The sequence below is a fragment of the Chamaea fasciata genome, unplaced genomic scaffold, assembly GCF_029207755.1.
Source record: "Chamaea fasciata isolate MVZ Bird 193981 ecotype frontalis unplaced genomic scaffold, bChaFas1.0.hap1 SCAF_11, whole genome shotgun sequence".
Lineage (NCBI taxonomy): Eukaryota > Metazoa > Chordata > Aves > Passeriformes > Sylviidae > Chamaea > Chamaea fasciata.
The window spans coordinates 18,511,395-18,537,749 of record NW_027094096.1 but is presented as its reverse complement, the minus strand read 5'-3'; the positions used below and the strand labels follow the sequence as shown (position 1 = coordinate 18,537,749).

The 26,355-nt window shown below is 43.7% G+C and overlaps 1 protein-coding gene across 2 annotated transcripts in view; it reads right to left on the bottom strand.

The window, feature by feature from the left end:
• Window positions 1-25,008, bottom strand: part of MCF2L2 (MCF.2 cell line derived transforming sequence-like 2) — a 149,879-nt gene extending 124,871 nt beyond the window's left edge. For both annotated transcript variants that reach the window (XM_066193520.1, XM_066193522.1), the window contains exon 1: window positions 24,902-25,008. In XM_066193520.1, the coding sequence (XP_066049617.1) occupies window positions 24,902-25,004 (103 nt within the window). In that variant the 5' untranslated portion in view covers window positions 25,005-25,008. The remainder of the gene's footprint in view (window positions 1-24,901) is intronic.
• Window positions 25,009-26,355: the final 1,347 nt, after the last annotated feature.

Genomic DNA, 26,355 nt, shown 5'->3' with positions numbered 1-26,355 from the left:
CTGTGCCTTCCCTATTTCTTTCATAATAGTCTGGATTTTTCTGATTAGGTAAACAGGGTTCTAGTATTTCTCAACCACAGCAGAGCACGCTGCATACGAATGGGAACAGGTGAAAAGAAACACAAGCTTCTAAGATAATCATCTTTTCTCAGAAAAACCTCTGTGGAAAACAGAATATTTTATTTCAGCTATTTTATATGCAATGAGAGCCAGCTGAGAAAAGTTATCTCAGGTCCCCTAGGTAGCATTTTTTATTAAAGAGAAAAAGAAACACTGAATGCAAATAGAACCAGAACAATTTTGAGCAATGCACAAGGAGGCACCGTGACTGAGTCTCAAGGGATTTAGAAATTACCTTCCACTTATACTTCAGATTTTGGTCTTCACATGAAATAATCACCTTCTCCAATAAACAGCACCTTTGTGGAAAGGTCAGTCATTTGAAAAGGGAAAGCATTTCTCATTTATTTTATTACTCAAGGTGGAGAAGCTCCAAAAAGTCCAACAAATTTCAGACTCAGTTTATTACAGATGGGATTTCCTTCCAGAGATAGCACCATAATTCCTTAACTGCTCCAGTACTTCAGTCCCTTTTACTCCCTGAACAGATGGATCTGAAGAATTGGTTTTCAACTCCAGCAGTAAGAGAGACACAGCAGTAGGACTGAGAACAAGCTCCTGTGATTGCTGGACAGACAAAACTGCAGCATTCCTCCGTCCTACAGAGGACAAAAGCAGAAACACTGCTAGCACAACAGACAGTCCCCATCCTACTGGCAAGGAGCCTCTTGCCTGGTTTTGCAGTAACAGCAAAATCCTGAAAAGCCTCAGTAATAAACTGCATACTCCTCAGTATCTGCAGATTCACTACCCTGATTTAAGCAGCCACCAGCCTTGAGAACAGATGAAAACCACACATTTGTTCCCTTAAAGATACATAATCTGTATCCCCAAGCTCCACAGCATGCAGAGACATAGTCATAGCCAGCACAGGATCATTCATCCATGTAAAACCCCCGTAGGTGTATGATCCCATTGGAGGACTTGAGCACCACAACAAGACAGGCTAATCAGGAGCATCTGGGGACAAAGGGGTCGGTTTGGCAAGAGGTGTCCTCAAGCATTAAAGATGCTCACCAGCAGCTGGGTGACATAAATAGTCAGGTCTGTGCTGAAAAGACACGTGAGCCACTGTCCAAGAATGATGTCTTTCATGGCAAGAGGCTATGCTTTGCTTTCAGCCTCAGTATCTGTTTTGTGAGGAACTAAGGGCATTCCAACAGTGATCAGCCCTGGGCTGGAGGCCCTGCCACACCTCTGCCTGGCTTTCGGGGGGCTCCTGCCCTTTGGTTCTCACAGCTGTGCTATAACCAGCACCTTGGAGCTGCAGCTCCCAAAGTCTCAAGGTCACATAGTGGTATTCAAAATAGCACCTTTGTACACCAGACCCCAGAGGGCCCATCAGCACCTGTAGGCAGCTCATATGGCCTGTTGCAGGGAGCCAGGGCTGTGGAGCTCTGAGCAGGCATCACATGGCCATAAGGAAACTGCCCTTCAGCTGGCCCCTCACAGCATCACTTTCTTTTTGTGAGCATTCACTATTTTTATCCCTTTACCTGAACAGAAGCCTACAACCACACCTCTAATCACTCATCAGAACAAATCACATTGATTCAAAGAAAGCCTTGAAACTTGCATGATCCAGAAACTGGAATGTCTTTGGCACAACACTGCTTGCTGTGGGGTACTGCTGATAAAAGGCAGGTAACCTCAGGCCACTGCAACCATGTGGCCTCTATTTCTGCTGTAGTTACCTGCATGCTTTCGATATCTTCTCATTATGATATACACACAAGATAAAATTGCCACAGAATATTCAAAGGGCTCCACAGGCATGGTCTGTATGTGTGTCTTGGGCATGGACAAGGGGAAAATTGCTCCATATTTTGGAGTACTTGAAGTACTCAGTAAACATCAGCCCACTGGACCTTAGCAACACTCCAGCTCAATCTTTAACCTGCAGAAAGGGTACCCCCCCCTAAAGTGACAGTAAGTCAGAACATGCCATAAGGATCCTGCATTGCCATTATCTTCAGAGAAAGTCAGGCTGAGAAAAAGGCAGTCAATGAGTCTTTGCTTGTAGGACTAGGTGGGACAGACAGAATCCAAATTCTCTGAGACAGATAATCTTTCTGCCTCTGTGTATATGCAGCACAGACAACTAAGAGAAACTGGTCTAGTCATCAAAGTAGTAATATGAAGTGTCCATAACTACATCATCGGGATTCACTTTTTATGAAGGCAGGTCAATTCCCACTCCTACTTTACTGATAAGAAAACACAGGTCAAAAAAACCTAACAATGAACACAAGGTCAGAGTTAGTTCATAGCAGGAGAAAACAACCCAGGAAAGTGTTGTTCAGAACTCCTGTGCCACCTTGCCAGATCCTTAGCCCCCTTCTAACACTGTCACCACACACAGAGTTGCCCCAGTGCGTTCTCACAACTCACACAGCTCCAACACCTGTAGCTGAAGGCACGTTGTACTCAGCAATAACTGAACTTCTGCCCCTCTGGCAGCTTCACTGGCAGAATTTAATCCTAAAGTGGCAAAGATGTTTTCTGCCTCACAAAATGACAAGAGGCTCAGGCTGATCTGACACGCTCTCTGTTCTCTAGCAAAAAAATTATTTTCCAAGGGATTTCTGCCCATAATACTATGCCAGGTAGTCTCTCAACACCGGAGGCAGAGAGGGTGTTTCCCTGGGAACAGTAACCATGGCAAAGCCCTTACCAGTCTCTTCCCCTCTCTACTATAGGAAGAAGAAGAACAGCAGATGCCTGAGCTCTGCCTCCAGCAGGTTCACAGGCCCACAAAGCCATAAGCAACCTGATCAAACATTCAGGAAGGAACTTCAATGAATTCCACTGTCTTTTACTGGATACCAGACATTTCTGCCCTGCTGCACTGAACTCAGATTGCCTCAGTACAAAGAGTGCAACTGGAAACATCAGTGTGACTGAAAGGTCAGCCAAATACTACAATGCATAGGTAGGCACTGACCCCAAAGATCAGCATGGATGGATCATCCACAGAAGCAGAGGTACAATGGACTGGCTTTACTGTTTTCAAACCCTGACATTGTGCATTAGAGCGCTATTAAAGAAAGCATCTGCAAACTCCAGTTTGTGAGCAGTGGCTGCAGCTGATACCCTGCTTCTGGTCCACCTCTTTTTCTGCAGAATATTCTCCATTTACCAGAGCAAATGCAACTCTCTTTGCTGAAGAGCTAATTAAATCATAATAAACAATTTAACTTCCAAGTACAATCATATTGCATGTTTTTGGGAATCTTCATCATGCACTAGTGAACATGTTCTAAATTTCTGGATTTCAGGTTTACTAAGTATTTATTCAAGTTAACAGGGTAAAGAAAAGGGGGCTCTTTGAAAAATCTTCCTCTCAATGACACAGAGAAAAAGTGTTCTATGATTCAGCAATCTTGATATGTGAATAGACAGTCAACAGCCTAGATTTCAACTATATCACTCTACTTCAGAGTTAACATGCAGTTAGCACAGATTCTTAGGCACCAGTACCTTATACTAGCAACCCCCTGAGAGTGGAATAGTGCCTTGTACCTGGGCTGACTCATACAGAGCACAAAAAGCTCCATTGTGCAACTTTCTGAATACAGTGAAACCAGAATCTTTACAGAGTGGAAGATATTGACCTTCCACATAGTAATTTAGGAGCACAGGGTGACAGGCTCAGCTGGGTCATGACATCCACTGCTCCAGCTCTTTACATTTATTTTTAAAAAGTATTTTCCATGCACAACAGATACCTACTCCGGATATATACAGAAAACCCAGTGTCTAACACCCAAATGAAATAAACATTTATTCAGAATGAGTCTAACATTCATTTTAACCTCCTTTAGAGCAAATCACTGCAAATATCCCAGAAATATACAGCCAAGTCAAATGCTGCAGTCACACCTGAGTTAATACCCAAATCCAGCCAGTTGCCTTTAATTATCACTGACTCCTCAGAGAAAGCAATAAGAATATAATCTCTTTTTGCAAACTGCCTGGGGATGCAATGCAATTACCACTAAGAGAAGATGCTATTTTCTTTAAAGATGCTGCACATACCTTTCTTTGCCATGCGCTCCAGTCTAACACATTCTCCTATAAAGTCATGATAAGATTTCATTTCTCCTTCTGTTATCCGGACAGCAGTGAAAGGCAGATTCCTGGGTACCTGTTGTCCACATTTCCGACACCGAGAAGCCATTGCCACAGCTCAGGAGACTCTTGTCAGGAATCTGCTCTCTGTTTGCTGGAATCCAGCCTGATTCTTCAGCCGTCAGTCCAGCCTGGTGACTTTATCCCACTTAGTTCATTCAAGGTCACCCTCGCCAGCAGGATGTTCACCATTGCAATTGGCTAAGACTTTTACAGGCTTACTGACTGTGTTTGTCTCTCCCTCCTTGCTTTCAATATCAGTTTACTTTAATCTCTCATTCAGAATGAAAGCTGTGAACCTCAGCACAGCCCATGCCCTGAATGGCTTCCTTATCATTAATTTAAAGCTGTCTTAAAGCAACAATGAAGAGAGAAGATCCCAGAAGCACATTTCAAGATCACAGAATTACTCTTAATGAGCATGCCAGATATGTTCACAAAGACTTTTTCTTTGAGAAAAGGCTTTTCTTCATGATTTTTGGTCCCTTTCAGGCTCATGATTTTATGATTCTTCATCTCTGAGAATGAATTTTTTTACTCCTGCATTTCAGCTTGGACGGTGCAAGGAGACTGCTCTGCAGAGCTGCTCAACCAATTACTCACACGTCTGGCAGTGGCACTGGGAGGCTGCAACTGTACAGAAAAGCCCTCTGCTGCTGTGCACGGTCCCTGCTCATAAGATCTGATAATCGAAATGAACAGAGTAGCAAATGGAGGACAAGGGAAATATTGCTGGCAGACATGTTCTGCTAGCTGTGCAACCCCCAGCTAATGTTTTTTAAACAAAGAAGTTTGATCCATTAGTTACACACCAAAATCCAATATTTGAAGCATACGTTTAGAAATCCCCCTCTGAAGGGGCTGGATATTTAGCTGACTTTTTTTTCCATTTAACAATTACTGTAACACAAATCACTGGTTTGAGAGCCCTGTGAAGAAACTAGTTATTGGGGAACTGAGTGCAGAGAGCACTCAATCCTGATACAGTGAATTAAAAAGGAGCTTTCCCTAGGATCGGCAGGGGACTGCACAGGAGATGCATAACAGGCACAGGGCCAGCACTGGTGACAGTGCAAAGAATACAATGAGAACCCAGGGAATCAGGGCTGAGCTGCCACCAAGAGCTCAACTGCAGTGACCTGAACACAGAATGAGTTTCCTGCAAGGATCTTACACACACACTGAGAACGTTTGCCTTCCTCTGCCTCAGTCACAAACACCTGTTGGCACTTTACCTAGTGCCAGAACATCCAGTGTTGTTCAGCTCCCGGCCTGCTCAGACCACAGCTGATCCCTACAGGTCGAGTGGGAAAGCAGAAGGCTGATTAATCCAAATTAATGAATGACCTAGAGGGGACAAAGATGTTCAGGAGAAAAAAAACCCTCCTGTGGTGCCATTACTAAAATGCCCAATAACTGGCTGGACTGCATTGAATTCATGTAAGCTGAAATATACAGAAGTCAACCCACCCACCCCTACTTCTTTCCCATTCCATGGACTTGCAGCCTCTTCCCTGCCAGCTCTGCTGCCTCAGCCACACAGGGGGAGTTGTTTAAGCTTCCTAACCCAGCACACAGACACTGGCCATGTAGTCAAACAGCTACCAGACTTGAGAACTGAGTCTCAGAACCTCTTTTTTTGATGAAATGAAACTATAAAGGACATTTCCACTCTTAAAGGTAAAAGATTTTACTGCCCTCACCTCCCAAGCTGGGCTTGCTATGCGGCATGAAGTTGCTCACTTTCCTGCTCTTTGCCTTTTCCAAAACCCTGCCTGCAAAGTGAGAACATTGATGTACTGAACAGTTGAATAACCTGATTCATTAGCACTTGTAAAATATTTATTAGAGCTTCCATAGAGAAATCCCTAGGGGACAGCAATATTTTACAGATAGGGAAAGCAGTGGTACAGAAGGCAGAAATACTTTGTAGAAAACTTTCACGACAGGATAAGAAAACTAGAAACACAATCCTGAGGTTTTATCTTTTAACATTTCCTCCCTCTTATCTTTCATTACAGGGGCTGAAGGTGTCCTTCCTTACACAGACAAACACTATATACCTTGGCAAATAAACTTTTCTGACAATATATTCATGTCTGACATACACAGAATAATTGCATTTCAACCCTGCACACAGAGAAAAACAATGAGGGAGAATCCAGCAGTTGTGGAAATACATTTCTGTCTGCCACTCTTTCTCATGTACCCTGTTGCCCGTCAGTATCCACGTGGCTTAGGAACAGGAGGATCGGTGACATGCTGCATTCCAAGGGGAAGACCTGATGCTGGAAGAGGAATGCAAGAAGAAATCTGCCCTAGGTGTGAGCTTTGGAAACACAGGTAGCCACACAGCACACAACATGGAAATGCTCTGAAATAATTTCCCAGTCTTTCCCTAGGAAAGCCTAACCCATTACAATGCTAAATACAAACCACTGCTGCCTGGGGTATCACTGCCATCACCCAGCTCCAGACACAAAAATAAGCCACCTGCAGCTGCTATATATTTAGCAACAAGACACATAAGGGCCACCCCAGGGACTGAGTGCTGTGATGCAAGGGCTGGAATGGATGGGCAGAAGGATCTGTTTCATCGCAGTCCCACTCAGAAGCTGGGCTAGCTTCTCCTGACACATATGGAAAACCTGACATGGGAGCACTGAGAGTTGTCCTGTTTCCTATCGCACAAATGACCTCTTCTGTACTGGTCTGGCTGTATCTGCACAGGAGCTGCAGTGAGGGCTGCCTTGCAGGAATTCTTTTATGTAACCTGTTACCAAACACACACACAGTGTGGATGATGGAGAATTCACAAATGTCCTCCATTAGCTGAAAGGTACCAGTCTGTTTAAAGGCAAGTTACTGCTCTTTGCATGCAGAAGGTTGTAGTGCAGGGAACAGGTCAGAAAATGGTAGGCATGCCTCCCTGGGTCTTCTCCATAAGAACACAGAATTGAAGGGCATTACTTTCCTGCTGCTCCAAACAACCATAGCAAAATATTTGGAAAATCTAAGGAGGAGGATATTTTCTGGTCATAAATTGCCAGCATTGCCTAGCAACATAAGTAGGGTTGGTCTGTCAATGAATAAGCAAGTAAATAAATGTAAGGAAGTGTCATCAGAAACTAAAAAATCTTCAAAAATCCACACTACAAAAAGAAAGAAAGAAAAACCTCACCCCACAATGCATGACCCAGCTACCCTCAGATGCCATTACCCGAAACACCCTGCAGAGCTGCACTAGTTCCCAATTCCATTAGAAATACCAGTTCGCCTTGGAATTGATGCTTGCTGGAAAGTGCTTCCTGCCATGGCTGTGCGGCCAGAGGATGGCAACAAATTTAAAGTCAGCTCAGTTACATCTATTTAAGTCCCATATCTCTTCTCATGAAACAAGATGCTTCTGCCTCAAAAAGCAGTGCTGTGATGGTTGGTATCACTGTTAAGCACGAAAAATGCAACAAACACACTGCATCTCAAGGATGCTGAGTCCAAGGGACATAATTTCTTGTGAAGAATCAAGATTTGAGTTTTGGAACAGGATTTATGTGTCAGAGGAAGGAGGAAGAGAAGTCTGCTTCTGCTGCATGTGTAAATGAGGCAGCCATAAAACACTGTAAAACACTTGCTGTTTGCAACTTACCCCACACAGTCATTACAGCAATTGAGGGGAAACAGGCGTCACCTTTCCATCAGAGCCTTGTAAGAACCATTAAGAAAGTTTAGTGTAGAAGAGACTGAAAAAATTACCTCTCTTATCCACCAACATTTTAGAAATGACAAAACATAAAAACCCAACAGCACAAGGTATCTTTTTTATTCATGAATGCCAGCATCTCCCCCCCTCCATATATGCAGTATTCCACAAATCTAAGAAATAAGTAATCTAAATCCAATGTCATTATAAAGACTGATACACACAGAAGCTAAGAAAATAATCTGTATTTCTTTCCTGAAACCCTGCTTCACATTTTCTTATTTCATGGTGTTTTATCTGATGTTTGAACTAATTGAACTAATTTGATAGCTATGTTGAAACACATTTTCATTTTGCATATACCTCAGTAACCCTCCTTCTGGCTTCCCATCTCCTAGATCATGAATCTGATAAGCCACAAGGCATTTCAGTAGTTTGACACAAAGGTTTCTTTTCAGAGCACTCTTGGTGCAATGGTAACCTCCATTCCAGCGTTCAGCTAAAAAATAGAAACTAGTCCTTTTTATTAACTTTCATTTATTTTCTTCTAACTAATAAAAAGCAGATCAGGACTTCCTCTCCCTCCTTTTTTAATAAAGGGCTACAGCCCAGGCATTGTTTTAAACCCCAAGGAGTAAAAGGAACAAGCAGAGAGGAAAACATCTCTCTTCCTGAAATTCCTTGTAGCGTACAGCACTGTTGCAATTGCAACATGCAGTTCCTGCACTAGAAGGCACTAATTCCAGTGCCATATGGCTTCAGAATCTCATTACACTGAGCAGCTTAAAGTGATTTCTTAACGGACAAGCAAAACATTTTTGGTCACCTTCAGCAGAGGGAAACAACAATTCTGCCACTGTTGACGCACATGAACTCCCACGCAAACTGCCAAAAGCAGGAGTGAGCAGTGAAGATCAAAGGACAAACTTAGCCAAAGAACTTTTGTTGTCATCTCAAAGCTGTGAAGACATCAAGGTTATTCAAGGACCATTACCATCATTAAAGAAAAAAAAAAAGGCAAAACAAATAAACAAAAATGCAGACAAAAAGAAACCCCCAAGCCAATGACATCACTGCTGGATTAGATAAGATTCTTAGGAGATCAGGAAATGAGCAGAATCTTCACAGGCCAGTGGTGCTGCTGCACCTGCAGGGTTTATTTTACCTGGCTCTCTTGATCCCTGCAACTAAAAGTGGATCACCAAGAACAGAAGACTAGCCTCTGCTTGGCAGAGATAAACAAACAGATCCCAAAGTTACCGAAGTGTAGCTGGCACAAAGGTAAAGAGTAGCTAGATCCAGGATTTAGGCTTGGTTGCAAAGTTATTCCAGTCTTGATCATGAAAATGCTTACAGACCTAAGTGAGACCAAGAGCCTTTCTGAGCAATCTACCCAAAATATAAATGGCTCTTGGCTTAAAGTCATGGGAATAAACTGAGAGACAAGTAAATGCCAAAGGAATACATGAGAGAGACACTGAGTAATGCAGAGAAGGTTGCGATCTATAAAACCAGGCATGTCATATCCTCATTCTCCAACTCTTAAACTGTATCACCCGTGCAGCGCCAGTGCACAGGCACAGTCTTCACGTATTGGTCCTCCAGCAGCTCCATGAGAGCTGGAAAGGACAGATTCTGATATTAACAAGGGAACATATTTTCTCCTCTCTGCACTCTGCCACTGACACAGATTCACCTCCAGGACATGGTAACCCTGATCCTTGCTGTCATCCAGAGCACTGCACTGGATTCATTGCACATTCCTCTTTCTTTCCTCATTCACTTTTCCTCCCTGCAAGGAATCTCGGAAGCTCTCCCAGTGCAGAACAGCTGCTGGATCCACACAACCAAGACCACCAGGACAGCTTCTTTCCCTGAGGAGCAGCTGTGCACATTCCCTGATGAAAACAGCTTTTTTTTTTTTTTTTTTTTTTTTTTTTTTCATTCTTTCTTTCTTGCAATTCATAACTTGAAACACATAAAGGAACCAGATAGGCACAGGGATAAAAATAGCATCTGTGAGCATCACAAGGGCTGTTGATACTCCAGGCTTTTGGACACATGCCAAATGTTAGCTGAACAGGAAGAAAGAGCTTCTCACATTACAAAGTACAGTAAAGGCCTTTCCAATGTTTTCTTGCCTTCTCTCAAGCACTCAACATCAGTTACCACAAGAGGTAGGAGATTGGGCCTTAGGGACTATTGATTTTTCCCTGTTCGCCTGTCTGTGCACTGAAGTTCAGTCAGTCATTCTGTGCAGTCCACAAGGAAAAAGAAGCTCTTGTAGAGACTTTCCCAGACACTGCTTTGCCTGACTGGGCTCTCAGCCGGCAGATACACATCAAACACACTCCTCTAACATCCTCAGGGCAGGGCTTGTGTTCATCTAGGGAACTGAGGAGAAAATCAGTCAAAGAGGAGTTATTCCCCCTGCTCTGGCAATTGTGAAGTACACTTCCTTTTTTTTCCCCCAGGCCAGGACTGCTGTCAGAAACCAGAGGTCTATCTTGAAGGACCTGCCCACAGAGGTGTTTGTGCTGAGCACCAGCAAATGGCTGGAACAATCTCTGTGTGCACCCACAGGTGCAACCACACAGGGCAGCTGGATGCTGGCATACACCTACACCCATGTAACAGGAATTTGTCCTGCTTAGTGCAGAGCTATTCCTTCCTCATGTTCAATTTGTCCTACTGCAGAGCTGTTCCTTCCTCATGTCCACCCACAGCCTGAACCCCCGCACCATTCCCAGCCCAGTTTACCCACCCCAGCTTTGTCTCTAAGCCACCAGCTGTAACAGATTTAAGGTTCTAGAAAGACATAACCTACAGGGTGATTTCCCAAGTCACACCAAAGCCTGGTGTGAAGCAGGAAAATAAAGGTATGGATAACCTGCTAGCACCAGTGTGCACCGTGTGTGCACTTCCTTCACCTCTCCCCACCTGCAGCACTGCACCACACACAGGCACAGCAAGGCAAGACATTACCATACACAACCACACCCCCAATGCTCTCCTTCTCCTCCTCAACCAGCACAATTATTAGGTTTTGTCACCATACCCAATCTCAAATATGTAAATAGGATAAATTGACAGGAAACCAAGAGTTTCAATCCTTTGTCAAAACCAGACAAGAGCTGCTAAAATTATATGGAAAAGGGCCAGCTTGGGATAGAAAAAGCATGAGTATGAAAGCCTCATTTCCTTTCATACTAAGACTAAAATTATTCATGGATCTATATTAGCAGGCAAGTATGCCCACACAGTAAAAAAAGACATCTGTAAGTCAGCTTCAGGTGCAGAACGAGTATACAGCTGCACCTGAGTGAACTTTTCCTACAGGCAGCAGCACAAAGGTTTCTCTGCAGCATTACACTAAGGCACAAACACCTTCCCTGTCAGCTCCAAGTGTCCCACATGCAGCATTCACGTGCTGGGAGGTGCTGAGCACTTTCTGCACAAGGTTAGACCTCCAGCCCACATGAAATAAGGACAGTGCTTTGACTTCAACAGCACCACGGACTTAAATTGCCTAAAGCTAAGTGGTGCAATGTTCTGATGAGATAAAAAATTGCTCTTTTGTCTGTCAGGAAACCACATTACAAATGTTTTCGGCTGACCAGCAAAGATTAATTCAATAAAATGTATCTAAATCCCACATCCGTTTATGGACCTTAGTCCCAGTAGGCGTTAAGTTCACATCATGGCATGGAGCATTAAATAATGCTTTGTACTTCTCCAGTGATTCTCATCTGAGCACTCTGGCATGGCAGAGAAATCTCTACTCCCATGAAATAGACTATTTCCTTTCTAATTGCCAATAAAAGGATACAGTTTAAGACGAGTATTTTTGCTTAGATATATTTGAGTATGCATCTGAGAGCTCTTCAAAGAAAGCTTGTGGGGGAAGGAATAATTTCACCTAAAGTTCTGCCTAAAAATGAGGAGGAATATGCTAAAAGCATATATCCACACATCTCCCACTGGCTTGAAAGCCTTTTGAATCAGCTTAACAATAGTTTTACCCTCTCTTTAACCACTTCCTTGCTGCTCCTTTGTAGCATAAATGCACATAATTCTACACAATATTTTCTTGTCTCCTGTTCATATATACTTGCTTCAAGAATAGCAATCAATTGTAAAACAAACCAAAAAAAACAATATATTTAATTGTATCAGAAGCACTGTAAGAACCCACCAGTGAACTTTGAAATTGCAATACAAATAATGAAGCATAAGGAAAAAATTCTTTACCCAGGAACTGAATCCCAAGGTATTCATAGAGTTTGTCTAAGATCAATTGCAATTACTGCACTAAAGCTAGGAAAAAAAGAAATATCTACTAACATACTGAGAAATATCCCCTTCTCAGTTGTAGCCTTAAGCATGGCACATAGAGCATTTCTCAATGTTATTTTATACCATTTGTAGATATCCCCATCTTTCCAGCATTGAATTTAAAATAGAGTTCTGCTCATTAAGATTTTGCAGCATTATTTGTATCAGTCTAATTACTACTACGCACACATTCAGGGTCAGCAGGTCTCATAGTGAAAACTGCTGAACTGAAACTGCTAAGAATGAACTCATTGGGTAAAATAAAAACAAAACGAGTAGTTTTAAAATCAGGCTCAGTGACTGATTCCAAATATCAGCATTGGCAGTGGACAGGCCAGGTATTTTAGAGCATGTGAGCTCTATTGAGAAAATATTTTGCATTTGGCAGTAGCATGGAGTCAGGGTCCTGAATACACCAGTCAGCCTGAACTGCCAGGGCATTCTCACCTGAGGCTTCCACCAACACATCCTCTACCCAATGCTTCAGCTACTGCATTTAGGAGGGTCCTCACTACCTTCCCCTTATGCTGAGGGTGATACTGTTTTCAGCTGGTTTCCCTGCGGTTCCTGACCTGAAGTTTATGTTTGTTAGATTAATTTCGACTTGATATATCATTAGAATGTCTCCATCTTTGCTCAAGTATTGTAGGACAGCTCTCTGGGGGTCAAGAATGAACACACTAATGCCAGTCTTATTTTTCTGTAATGTATTTTCCTAGGTTTTATATTTGCTGGCAGATGTTTAAGACTTTTAGTAACTTCTGTAGTGTTTAATCAAGTTATCAAAATCACAACAGATTCTCATATTTGCTGAAAGAGAAGCTTTTAAAAGCTTAGGCTTTCCTATATTTTCTACAGATTAAAATAAACAGATGTGTTTACTCCTAAATAGGAAAATGGATTTTATATGAAACTTATACTATTGTTCCTAAAAAGATCAAGAATAGCACACATGTAGTCAAGTGATGTCCTCCTATAGTACAACCCAGTTTGGATGAAAAGTTTAAATAGAGAAATTGGGTACCGCATTTTCAAAGGTTCAGCCCCCATCTCACTGTTTATCTCTGGTGACCTCGGTTCCCTCCGAATTAGTGCTGTCGGTAGTTTGCATGCTGATGCTGTTGCCACAGGAGCGGGGATATGCGCCGGTTCTGAGGGGTTTGGGCCAGGAGCGGGTCCCTTTGGGCGGGAGCAGGTCCCTTTTGCAGGGAGCGGGTTCCTTTGGGCAGGGAGCAGGTCCCTATCCCGCGTCCTCCCGCAAGCAGGCTGCGCTGGGAGTGCCTGGATCTCTCCAGCAACAGAGAGCAGCTCCTGGGTACCAAACCCAGCAGTTCCATCACATCTCTTGGAAAAGGGGTTTGAAGGAGAGAGGCTCCTCTGCCCTACTCTGTAACGTCCGGCCTTTCAGCTGACCCGAGAAGGGTCTGGCCCTATCCTTGAGGGTTTAGGGCAGTGGAAACTGCAGTGCTGCTATGCCCTCTGCTGCCCTTCCCCCCGCGGTGAAGGAGGCTGCCCTGGCACAGCTTCTTCCTGAGACCAGCACACACACACCCCCCTTCCCCAGGCAGCAGCCCTGCTCCTCTATCCTCCTGGAAAGAAGACTCAGGGGACGACTGCTTCATTTCTCCTTCCCATTGCTGAACAGGAAAAACCTCACACAGTGGTGACATCTCAGCTCTGAAGGGGAGAGTGGGGCAGGCAGCGTGTGGCCTATACAGAGCTGCTGTTGCAGATACTGGGGTAGAATGGGCACAAAACGAGACTGACAAGCTCTTCTTAGCTCTATCCAACCAGTTCTGCTCCTCACAGGGCACTTGCTGCCAGCTCTCTGCTGCTATTCAAGATAAAATGATGCACAAGACTCTGCTGTATAGCCAGAGTGTAATTCAACATGATCCAAAATGACAATTGCACATTGCTGAAACTGCATTCTCCCCTAGCTGAAAACAAAACCAGGATTTTTATGAGCTATCAACAAAAATTACTAAAAAGTTTAACTCAAACTGAATTGTGACTTCAAAGCCAGCTGTGAAGCATCTCCTGGTTTTGTCAATGTGGAAGGGGAAGAGATACTAGAGACAGATAACAGTACAAATATCTGAGACAGATGAAATGGTGAGAACAGTTTAGAAATTCTCATTTTAAAAATAGGAAGTCTGTTTTCACAGAATGAGCCGATCACCAAAACAAGGATTAATCAGGTTTTCCCAGGAACCTTCCTGCACCAACAACTGGCATGTAATTGCTGGGAGCTCTCTGATCAGTTATGCACCTGCTTACAGCTCAGGGTCATGCAAAGGCCACAGCTATTTCAGTTTGAAATAACCTTTTCTCTGGATATTGCAAGATCAATAGTATGGCTCCTATGTATGTCATCAGCTTTGGCTTTTATGCTGCAAACACCAATATTGATCCCATCAAAAATTAAGCCTTGGCTTCAGAGACCTCTAAACCACAGTGTAATGGATAACACTGAACTTCAGACTCATAGGGGGAAAATATTTATAGTCATGCTTTGTTATGTGAAGGGGTATTGATTGATAACAAGAAGCAAACTCTCCTGATAGTAATTCTAGCCACAGCAATTTGGTGAGAATATGAAATCCATACCAGATAAAAATGCATTTAAAGCGTTAAAGTTGTAACATACATGACTAACATATTCAAACTTCTCACATCCAAATAATCTAATTTCTACTTATCATTGCTACTAGAGGTGCAATGATCCAAATAATCTAATTTCTACTTATCATTGCTACTAGAGGTGTGTGCGTTTGCTGCAGTTCTTTCCTCGATACCTGTCTGTCAGCATGTGCATATCCTTGGAAAGTTAAGATTAAACTGGAGATATTGCAGTAACAATAACTGGAGATGCCAGTAACTGTGGGCTAATTGCCTATCTCTGTATAACTAAGATTTTTATGGGTCTTGGAATTTAAAGGCAAAAGTCACTCTACTGAAATACTGACAGACACCCTCTCTGGTTTTAGATTTTCTTCATCTCTTCACATGGAACCTGAAGTGGTTTTCCAGTTAAAATGTGAATAACTCCTACAAAATCTCTGGAGCTCAAGGCATGTAAGAGGAGAGTCAGATCCTATCAGCAGCTGTTGCCAGGCAGCCCACAATGCTGTACATCAGCATTGTTTGTCTTGTATTTATGTCTCGGAACTGCAGATAACTGCTCTTGCATTTGGGGCCAGCTGTAGACAATTCATTGCCCAAGGGAAACTGGAAATCACACAGCTCCCGGTCACGCAGAGGAAGCAAGAGCTAAATGTTGTGCAGCCCCTCATATCTCGTTGCCCTGGGCAACAGCCTGCAGTGTGGAAGTGGCAGATCCAGCCTTCTCCTATGAATTCTGAATACTATGACAGCCTCGGTAGTACTATTGGGGTGCTCATGCATTAGGTGATATGGGTGGATGCATAAACAGTATCAGGATAAGAGCTGCTGGTTTCCATCCAAGATCTTTGAGGCACAGATGGAGGTAGCTGGAAGCACAGAGATTACAGGTTGCACTCACGTATGTGGGGAATCTGAATCCAGATCCTCTCAGCCTGGCTTTCCTTGAGCTCTGACAAACTAACTCAGGATCCTCATATGAACCCAGGACAATGCTGACAGTAGGTGCTAACTCTGTGCTGCCTCTTATACCTATTTGCAGCAGGGGCTACAGCTGGGTCAGCTACAGCTGAGTGCACTCAGACAAAAATATCTGGTCCCATGGAGTGCTGAGTACCAGCAGTTCCCCATATTCACACAGAACTAAAGAGCTCTTTGGAACTTCTGGATCAGAGCCACTTTGTTGTAATATTGATGACAGATCATTTCCCATCACCTCTTTGCAATGTTTCAAAGGATTTTGGCTTCTGCAGAAATTTAACCTTTGCTCCCACGCTTGAGTAATCCAGGTCAGGAATCAGTGACTTTTAAAATCAAAGTAACATTGGACTAACATTCCAAAAAGGACCTTTGTATCTCTGTTTAAACTTCCATAGAGTCAGCTTTGCATTCACGGTAATAGTCCTGCACTTACTGCAACCGAGTCTCCAGAGAACTTCATCTGTATTGCATTCATGTACCTCTGGAATCAGGAAAGCTCTGCAGATACAGGAGGGAGCTGGGCTGGCTGCCTTGAAGGGCCAAACAAGGCCCTGTGTGCTCAGAGCAGGAAATCTACTGTGGGATGGTAGCACCTTATACTGGAGCCAAACCATGGGCACAATCCACCTTTGAGACAGGCAGAGTAATGATACTGAAATGAGTAGCAGCCTCCATGAAGGCATGGACATGCCCTGGTTTGGCTGTGCTTGTTTAGCTCCTGGCTGCCCAAAAGATTCAGCACTCAAAGGTCATGACAGCAGTGATTTTAGAACAATGCATTTTCAAGAACATGCCAAATACAAGGCACAGGAGGTGCAAAGCTGGTTTTGAGCTGGAGTGTGGGTGTATGTGTGTTGTTCTGGCAAACAAAATAGATAATCATTTCATGACAGCATGGATTATTGATCCTGGTAGTCTGTCTTTCCTCTGGCCATTTTTGGGGGGATATTGTACTGTACTGTCAGGTCTCTGTAATGACTAGAAACGATGGACTGCAGCTTCGTAAACTAAATCCTAGGGTCCACAGAAATTTATGATTGTCTGTCTCAGTTCAGGACTTCATACCATACTACACTGCAGGGAATATTCTAATTGAAAACACGATGAATGCAAAATTATATTCAGAATATTTCATCAATGCAAAATTATTTGCAGGTCTCTGCTGAAAAGTCACCAGCCATCTGCAATGCCACATTGCAAATAACAAGAGGTAGGTGCATATAAATGTAATGTATTTCATCCTTGAATGAATGCTGTTGCTTCAGACTTTATCAGCCTGAGTTCACACACTGGACATGGCCCTCTTCCAGTACATGAATTCAATCATTCCTCAGAGGCAACCATGCTTTTGGACTCACAGATGCTATCTGTGTTGTGCTTACACAACAGTGGAGCTTGAAGATACAGTGATCTCAACCCAATTGTCCCCTACACATCTGTCCCCATGCCAAAGTGGAGTCTGCTGTCCTTCGCTCCACTAAACTCCAGAGCTTTTTCCAGAGCAGTGTTCCTGCTCCCTAAACAGTACCTCCTTCCAGCCCATGACTTACAGAACACCCAAGGTATTTACAACTGATTTTCCATCTATGCATGTAAGAGTTGGCTGTTTCTTCACCCTGTCTCCCTTCTGTTCCTTGGTTTCAGTTCTGGCAGCGTCTGCTGCACTGGTTAGTGTGAGTCACTGATTAGCAGTGATCCATGTGCCACGTTATCTCTTTCACATAATTCTCCAACATTTTCTCACGTGAGCAGGATCAGGCAGCTTTGCAGAGAACTTTGATTACTCCCAATCATTGACCCACTGATCACCTGGGGCGATCACCTGGGGCAATCCAGATGTTACTGTGCTGTGCTCTAAAGGGAGGCACAAGCAGCCTGGCCAGCAGGCTAAAGCACAGCCTTAACACAAAAGATGTATGCTTATCTTCTCCCAGACACTTGAGCACAACTGCAGCTCTGAAGAACAGGAGAAAATACATAGACAGGACTGGTGTCCTGTACTAGACACTGTGATGTCAAAATTATTTTAGCAGTTACTTGGGCCCTATTCAGAAAAGTTTATCCTAGATCAAACGCTAAGTCCAGCCTTGGGAGTAAAAGAGGCCTCAAATGTGGTACAGAAGGGGGAAAAGAGTTACAACAATGGAATTGATTAGCTTTTTTTCTACTGACTGAGATGACCTGGTGCTGCAAGTACCTTCCCAAATCCTGATCCTGTTTCCCTCAGGGAGATGTCCACTCACAAAAACTCCTGGATTCAGGCACCATATGGAAGGCGAGAAAAGGGAATTAAATAAAAGATGAGGCAAGAGGTGGAAAAAGGCCCTTGTATTTAATGAGCTGCCAGACAATGTGATAGATGTCAGCTTAGTTTAATTTCCAGTGAGGCCATCTGAGCTCCCCTCTGCCACAGAGACAGGAACAGACAGGGGCTCCTCTCTGCCTCCTTTTGGTCCTATTTGCTTTTTAAGCTTGGGCCTTAGCAATGCAGAACGGTCACTACAGCCTGCCCTGTTAGCAAGCAATGACTTCTGCCAGCATCAGCATCTCTCATTGTGCCTGACTCAGAGACCTCACACAGGAGGAAACCTCCTGCACTTGCTTCACCCTGGAGATTCCTCCCACTTCCTCCCTCCAGGTAACCCAGGGCTTGCCCTGGAGTGTTTAAGAGGAGACTGGGAAGTGCCACAGTCCGACTAGCTCGTTGAATGCTGCTGTCATTTTCCCCTTGCCTTTGACCTAAGATACCTCATTCTTTTTTTAAAAGAATCTCATTTGATAGCCAGTCCTCTCCCTACCCTCAAAAAATAAAAATGTGACAAAAAACCATGACAAACAAACAAACAAACAACAAAAACAACAACAACAACAACAACAACAACAACAACAACAACAACAAAAGCTAGGACCCAACAAAAGACTACCATATAGTGTTAGCAAGAGCCTACTCTGGAAGTCAGAGGTTTCTGCTTTCTGGTCCACTAAAACTGCCAATATAGGGCTAACTTTGTCTGAAATAGAGGCCTGAAACATAAGAGGCATCAGGAAAACCATGAGAAGAGCTGACCCAAACAGCAAACAGACAGACTTCCTTTTGGTTGAAGCATGTATCCTGGAATAACTCATTTAAGTCCCAACTACTTTCCAGGCACTAAAAACGAACAGCGGAAGCCAGTAGAGCTTCTAAGGATGTACAGGACCTGGTATGTGGCACGTACAGCTGTGGAAGGGACCATAGGCATCACCACTACTAACAGCTAAACTTCAATCCTGCCACCTGACTTTTCTTTACTAATTTCCTTGCGTGTTAAACACTCCTCCATGCCAACAAACACCTACAAGTCATTACTGAGGTAGATTAGAATATAAAGGACAGAGGGAGGCTGCTGTAGCATTAGATTTAATAGCAGCAATGCAGAGGCTTTTGAAAGAGAGAGTGACTTAGAGATTGACAGATTGGATCACACCTCAGCTCCATCCAGCCTAGTTCCCTGCCTCCAACAGTTGCCATCACAACATGCGTAAGCAGAAAGTGTCAAAACCTTGCAGCAAGCAGATGGTGGATAGCTACTCCTATTCCCTTTTCTCCCCAATATCCTGGTCTCTTACTGGCATGAGAATGAAAGCCTAGGGTGTAACAGTCAGTTTGGGGGAGGGTTTCAATAAATGAGAAAACAGGGCTGTAAGCAGCCTTTCAATTCTTTGGGGCTCTGCATGGCTCTCCTTGGAGCATGCTGCTCTGAAAGAAATTAGTAACAGTATCACACCTGGATATGGCAAGGTTTTTCTTAAATTGTGTCAAGGATGCCAGGATCACATCCCATATGAAAAAAGTATTCACCTAAAGTAAAAGATGGAATGTAGAAGAGGAACATTTCTGAGCTGTTCTCTCCTGAAACTGAAGCAGCCTTAACGCATGCTACTGTTTCTGGGAAGCTCTTTAGTCACCTCTGTCTACCCGAACACGAGGCCAAACTATCACATAAATAGTTTGCCTTGAGACAAACTAGTGTTCTAGATACCAACTCAGCAGTTTCCTATAATCTTTATTTCTGATAATGACTCTGCAAACCAGGTTAGAATGTGGGCTTTAAACAAGTCTGTGGGACTTGCAATATTCTATATCTTGGAAAGTGCACCAGGCACATCTGCACATTTTTCATGGATTTCTGTGAGAGCTTAGTTTCCACTTTTTATAGATACAAAATTTGCAGCATTAGCAAAACACTTTTAAACAGTTCCTTACTAAACAGTTTCCAGTGAAACAGCTGCACAGAATAGGCCATATAGAATGTGGTAAAATTAATAACCACAATCTAGGAACAAAAAAGTAAACAAGTAGCTTTTTTTAAGCTATGAAACTAAAAAAGATAAATTGCTATTATCTCTCCTTTCCCACATTCTACCCACACACATGGAATCTCTGAGGTCTAATAGAATGAGCTTATTAGCCTTGTCTTCACTATTTTCATCTTTTTCTTCAGATACTACTTTTATACTTGGCATGAATTTAATATTTTTGACCTTTGTCACTTCACCAAGTTTGGTAAAAATTGGCCAACAGTTCAAAAGCTTTACTGGGGTACAGAGATAAAGATGCAGATAATATGATTAAAGCTCAGTTCTTCTATAGAATTAGGTTAATGGGGAAACTTCAACCTACAATTTCTCATAAGCATGAAATCCCAAGTAAATTTAGCAAACCCATTACTGCAGTTCTTTATTGTCATATTTAATTGGGAATGTAGTGATAGATGCCCCTCCCATGCCTATATATTATTTTTGGGTGAGGAAATCTGGTGTGCTGTGATCAATGGAAAGACCAGTTTCCCCTTGCTGTGCACCAGAAATCCCTAAGTAGGACAGAGACACAGATGGGGTTCCAAAAGAGTTCCTGAAATGCATGAATGCTCTAAAACAAAGGCAAGAATTTTATGTTGCAGAGGAATTTGATTTGATTTAAGCCTTTGCATAGGAGTAGCGAAGGGCCTATTTAATATAGTACCTCAAAAGTTAATTTCTTAAAATATTCCTTTTTTGTGTCCTTGATGTCCACAGACACATATCAGAAACATTGCAATTGTCTGTCCAGCTGTGACATATTAGATTATTTGTGGCTTTGTAGCATAAAGCAGATTCTGTGACTTGTGATGCTTAGCCACTGGCCTCGGATGAGTGCCAACTCGGGTTATTCCATTCCGTTGACCTAATTTCTTCTCACACAGTCAGGTAGATGCAGTATCGTCCTTTACTTCCTGCCTCAAAACGTAACACAACTTCTCTTCAAACACACAGGTATTTTACTCCACTCCTGAACTCTGGTGGTTAAGCCAAGAGTGATAGGAATTGACATACCATGGTTAACAGATAAGAATTTTAAATCCAGAGATGTCAATCCTAAACTAAGTTCATTCACTGACTTTCCTTTTGATTTCCATCAAGTTGCTGAAATTCCTTTTTGTTTGTTTTTTTTTATAAAATGAGAGACTGGGGAAATACGCGTGTGTAAAATCAGATGAAAACTGACAGGAATGTATGGGGTTATTTCTCATATGTAACATTTGTGCAATGTAGTGCTTTCTGCAAATTCACATCAGTGCCTCTCCTACCAGGGAGTCAGCTCACCTGGGTCCAGCTAACACTTGAAGGGGAGGAGGTCTTACAACTTCATTGAGAATTAAGGGGAGCCTCTAACAAAACCCGTCTCCTGTGTGCTGTGGAATTCTTTACTGGCAAGAGAGGAGCCAAGCTGCTGGCCTTTTGAGACAGCTCACATTGGTTCTGGCAGTTTCATCCTATCATAAAATCATTTTAAGAAAAAAAATCTGTGGAAAACGGGGCACTGGGTGGAGGTGCTTATGTGTGCAGCTGTGCCCAGAATGTTGCCCACACATAGCAAAGCTGGCATCAGACTTTTGGGGGCCAACTGCCAAGCGTGGGTGGGTAGTGAGAGCACAAAAGCGTATTCCTGTGGGCTTTGCAGGCTGGAAGAGCTGTACGTGTTCCCACAGGCAAACAATCCTGCCGTCGGCACCAGGCATGGCACCCTGCAATGCTCTTCCCTCCCCACCACAGAAGAGCTGTCACGTGCCCACCTACCCAAGGGACACACTTTTTCCAAAATTGATGAGTGTTTCCCCAACACCTCCCAACAAACAAGTTCAATGAAAGTAGGGTAAATTTAAAAAAGACTCTTGACGCAGTTTTGGTAACAAGATTGGGTAGTGTTGCTGCTAAATCTCAGATAGTAAGCAGAAAGCCTGCTAGCATTCACAAACTACTCCTGTCCTAGGCACCTGGGGTGGCCCCTTTACCTCAACCACACCAGGACAGCCAGGAATAATCCCAGGGAGGCTGAGGGAGCACAGAGCTATTTAAGAGATCTAATTTGGTCCCCTGTTGTTTCACACTGTTTAAAGACGTGCTACTGTGCAGGTTGGTACTAGAAAAGTACCGATGTAAGAGAGCTACTGTGGAGCAGGAAAATACCTTCGGAGCTTTGATTTTGACCCAGGTGAGGCAGGTACTGTATGCATGAAGTCTGTAGCAGGATAAGAAGCTTTTTTTGCTAGCACATGAACAGTGTAACACAACATGAGTCAGCTAATGAGGGATAAAAGCTTTTGCCCAGGACAGATATGTTGAGCCCCCAGGCAGTTAACAATGTGACACTCTTATTGACACATTCAAAATAAAATGGTGTGTCATTACTTCACACTGACCAAAATGATCCCATAAAGGTTTTATTGAAAACGTAAAGGTCTTTCTTTTTACCATTCCCATAAACTTCCTGTCTGGCATTTTAAATTTTGTGAATAAATTTCTTTGCTCTTGTGTGAGCTGGGAGCTGTGCTCCCAACAAAGAGCTGGCTACATTCTAGAGAGTTTGAATCCCACCAGTCCAAGTGGCAGTATGAGGGTGAGAGTTGTAAAAATAGTAAACACGATAAATGGCCAGGGGTCCCCTCAATTTGCTAAGGCTGAGAGCCCTTTCACTTGTTTAGGCTGTAAAGATTCCCAATGACCACACAAGAGAAGCTTCCCTGCAGCTCCCAGGAATTATTCTTCCAATGAGCTACTGCTGATTCAGCTAAGGCACCCATGTTACAACATGTGATTCATAAACATGGTGTATCATCATCATCATGGGTTTGGAAGAAATGTTCTTCCTTCAGCCAATAACAAATGTGTTAATGTTACTTTCTTCCATTTTTGCACAACTGTTTTTACCACTTACATGATTAAACAGAAAATGAACTCTGCCTACAAAAAGGCAGGCAGACTCCACAAGTAGGGTCTGATTTGTAGGTTTCCAATGGCTGGGAAAATGGTGGGATTATCCTTCCCTGATGGAAGCTGATCAGCTAGACTCTTGCCTCAGTGTGGAATTGAATAAACACCATGATCAGTGACCTTTGCTCCTCTCCCGAGCACTGGCCTGCTGGTTGACCTCCAGGAAACCAGTAAGACTCTCTAGCATCAACCTCATGACCCAGAAATCTCTCTTGAATTTAGCAGAGAACAGGGGAAAGGTTCATCACCATTTCTAGGGTCCAGAATGACTTCCTATAGTACAATAGTATTTAATACAGTAGGTAACATAATGTTGTGTTACCTCTAAGAAATCCCTTCTGATATCAAGGAAGGTCCTCAATATGGATGATGGAGACCTGCATTGAGTTTAACATGAAAACCAGAAGACATACAAATCTTTTTGGCTCTTCTGAAACACTCTTTAAAAAAAAAAAAAAAGACTCATATTGAATTCCAAATCCTCATTAAAAAATGTGAATTCATGTGACTTCATGTCAATCTGAATTTGCACAGTTGCAAAGCAATTCATGTTGGCATTACTGGGTCAAAGAGCCTGCTGCTGCAAGCTCTCCTGGCAATCATACTCTCTCCCATACCAAGCACCTGCTGAGGTTATCCTGGGAAAATTTTGGAGAGATGGGGCCTGATCTTATATATTTTATTGACTTTGGGTCTACTTTTGTGCTATTTCTCTAGGCAAGATACTGATTGCATGTGCTCTATTAAACTTAGTTCAGCTGCCACAGCTTATATCAAACCAAAGAATAATGCTGGTCTATAACCTTACTTATATATTCTCTAAAAGTCAAATTTTGGTCACATTCTGTTTCATATACAGCCTGAACAAAGCCAGAGACAAAGGCATTTTAGGAACCTGTACAATATCTTTGGCATTCACAGCATACAATCCATTGCAAACACTGACAGCTATAAAATTTGCTCCTATGCAATTCAACTAAAAATGTTCTCTTTATGTGATGCAACACAGCTGCAATCTGCTTTAACTCAACTGGAGGTAACAAAAAAGGGTCACAAAAGCTTTTCTCATCTGATATTTTAATCACCAGCATCTCTCCTACTGTCTTGCTAGTTTCAGGTTCCTAGTTCCTGGTTGTGCAGTCCCCAATGCCAGCAGGTGGGTATGCAGCTCAGATGCATCAGGATGTCAGTGCAAAGCATAGGGCCTCACCTCTATTCACTGGCATTTGAATGTTAAAAACAGTATAATCAAGCCTGACAGAGAGAAAAGGTTTTGAAATCCTGTCCCTGTCCTAGCACCTTCCAGAAATCCTGAAACAGCAAAGGCCATGAAAAGATTCTCTGAGAGTGAGATTGATTCCAGTATCACAAGCAAATGCACAGCACATTAGCGCCGCTGTTGCTCCAGCATCCTCCCACACCCCCTTTTCTCCATCACCTCCTGCAAGAACTGTGCTCGGGTATTTTACACAGATCACTTCACAGGTAGGACACGCTGCTCTTACTGTTCCTGATTTTCAGAGAAAACATGCTTGAAAAACAAACCATCAATAAAAAGCTGTGTAATTGCCAAAAGCCAGGGATTCGCAGTCTGCTGATAGCTCCTATTTCACACACAGGTGTGATATTGTCACACAAAGGCAGCAGCACCTCCTGGGGGAACAGGGCCCCCGAATCCACACAAATGTAGTAAGAAGAAAAATAAAGATGCCTTACCCACATGGGTGATAACCGTAGTCAGTCGCTGGGTGAGCTCCTGATGTGACATCTCTTCTTCTTTTAGCCAAAAAAGCATTTCACACAGGGAACTACACAGCATCCAAAAAAAGATGCACCCGGAGTGGGAGGCTGCACACTCACTGCCTCACTTGCACACAAAGCAAGGACCACTCCCACGGCACAGCCCTTCCAGCTCTCACATCTTCTCTCGGCTGCTCACCTCTTCCAATTTGCTGCCAACCATACACGGACCTTGAAAAGCTCCTTCCAGACGGGGATTTTACCCCCTTGACAGAAGGAAGGGAGCAGGAGGGGGGAAATATAAAAGGGGGGAAAAGCAGATGAGTTGATTGCTTATGGCTTTTTTCCTCCCTTCTCCCGCGGATGAGGCAAAGGATAAAGAGACAAACCAGCAGGCAGATACCTTCCTCCAGGGAGACTTTTGGATGGTGATGCTGCGAGTCAGGGAAAAATCCTGGAGGTAGGAATGGCATCGGGAGGAGTGGAGCTGGCAGTAGAGCTCCAGCAGCCGCAGCTGCTCTGCGACGCTCCCTTCACCAGCGTGCCTGCGAGTGCAGAACAACACGCTCACAGACTCCGATGCTCCCCCTCGGCCTCTGGCGCCCGAGTGCCTTGCAGGCTTTCGTTGAGTGGGACCCCGCAATGTCCCCAGAGACCCTCCTCCCACCCCCTCTTAGAAGCCCCTGCCTTCGGGGCCACTGCTTCCATGGAGGGGGAGGGGGGCACTGGACGTTTTACGTGTTGTGGCCAGAGGATTTGTTGCTCCACCTGCATGGACAGGATCCATGGGATCCTGGCTGAGCCCACAGGATCCTCTCCAGCTGCACGTGTACAAGTAGGGTGAATTAATCGGCCGTGGGTGCTGGGCAGGGCTCCCCTGCTGCCGTGGAGCTCAGCCGTGCCCGTGGGCAGGCAGGCACAGGTGGCATTTAGTGGCCGGAGCAGGTCTGTGGGGAGCAGCTGTCCCTGGATGCCTGCGAGAGCTGAGCCTTGCCCGGATGCCTGGCTGCCATGGGGCAACGGGCTGCCGAACAACAGGAAAGCTTCACCTACCCTGCCGGCTACAGATCCCAGCTGCGATCCGAGAACAGGGACAGTAAGGCAGGCGAGGAAGCGAGAAAGGGTGGGACAAGCCAGGGATTTGTAGATGTCCACTCCATTCCTCTTTGCACCTCATCCTTGGAAGCCTACCTGAAGCTACAAGGTAATTCTGGAAACACAGAAAATTTATTGCACAGCTAAAATGGAAGAAATAAAACAGAGAAGGGTGCAGCTGCCTGCAAGATCTGCTCTATTCCCACAGAATTAATTCAGCTCTAAATCCAGATCCCTACCCATCCACAGAGTTTTGCTTAAGTCCACCTTTCCAAGCACGCCAAAGAACCTGAGAACATGTATGCCCAAAGCTGGAGCTGTAAAATACCCCTGTG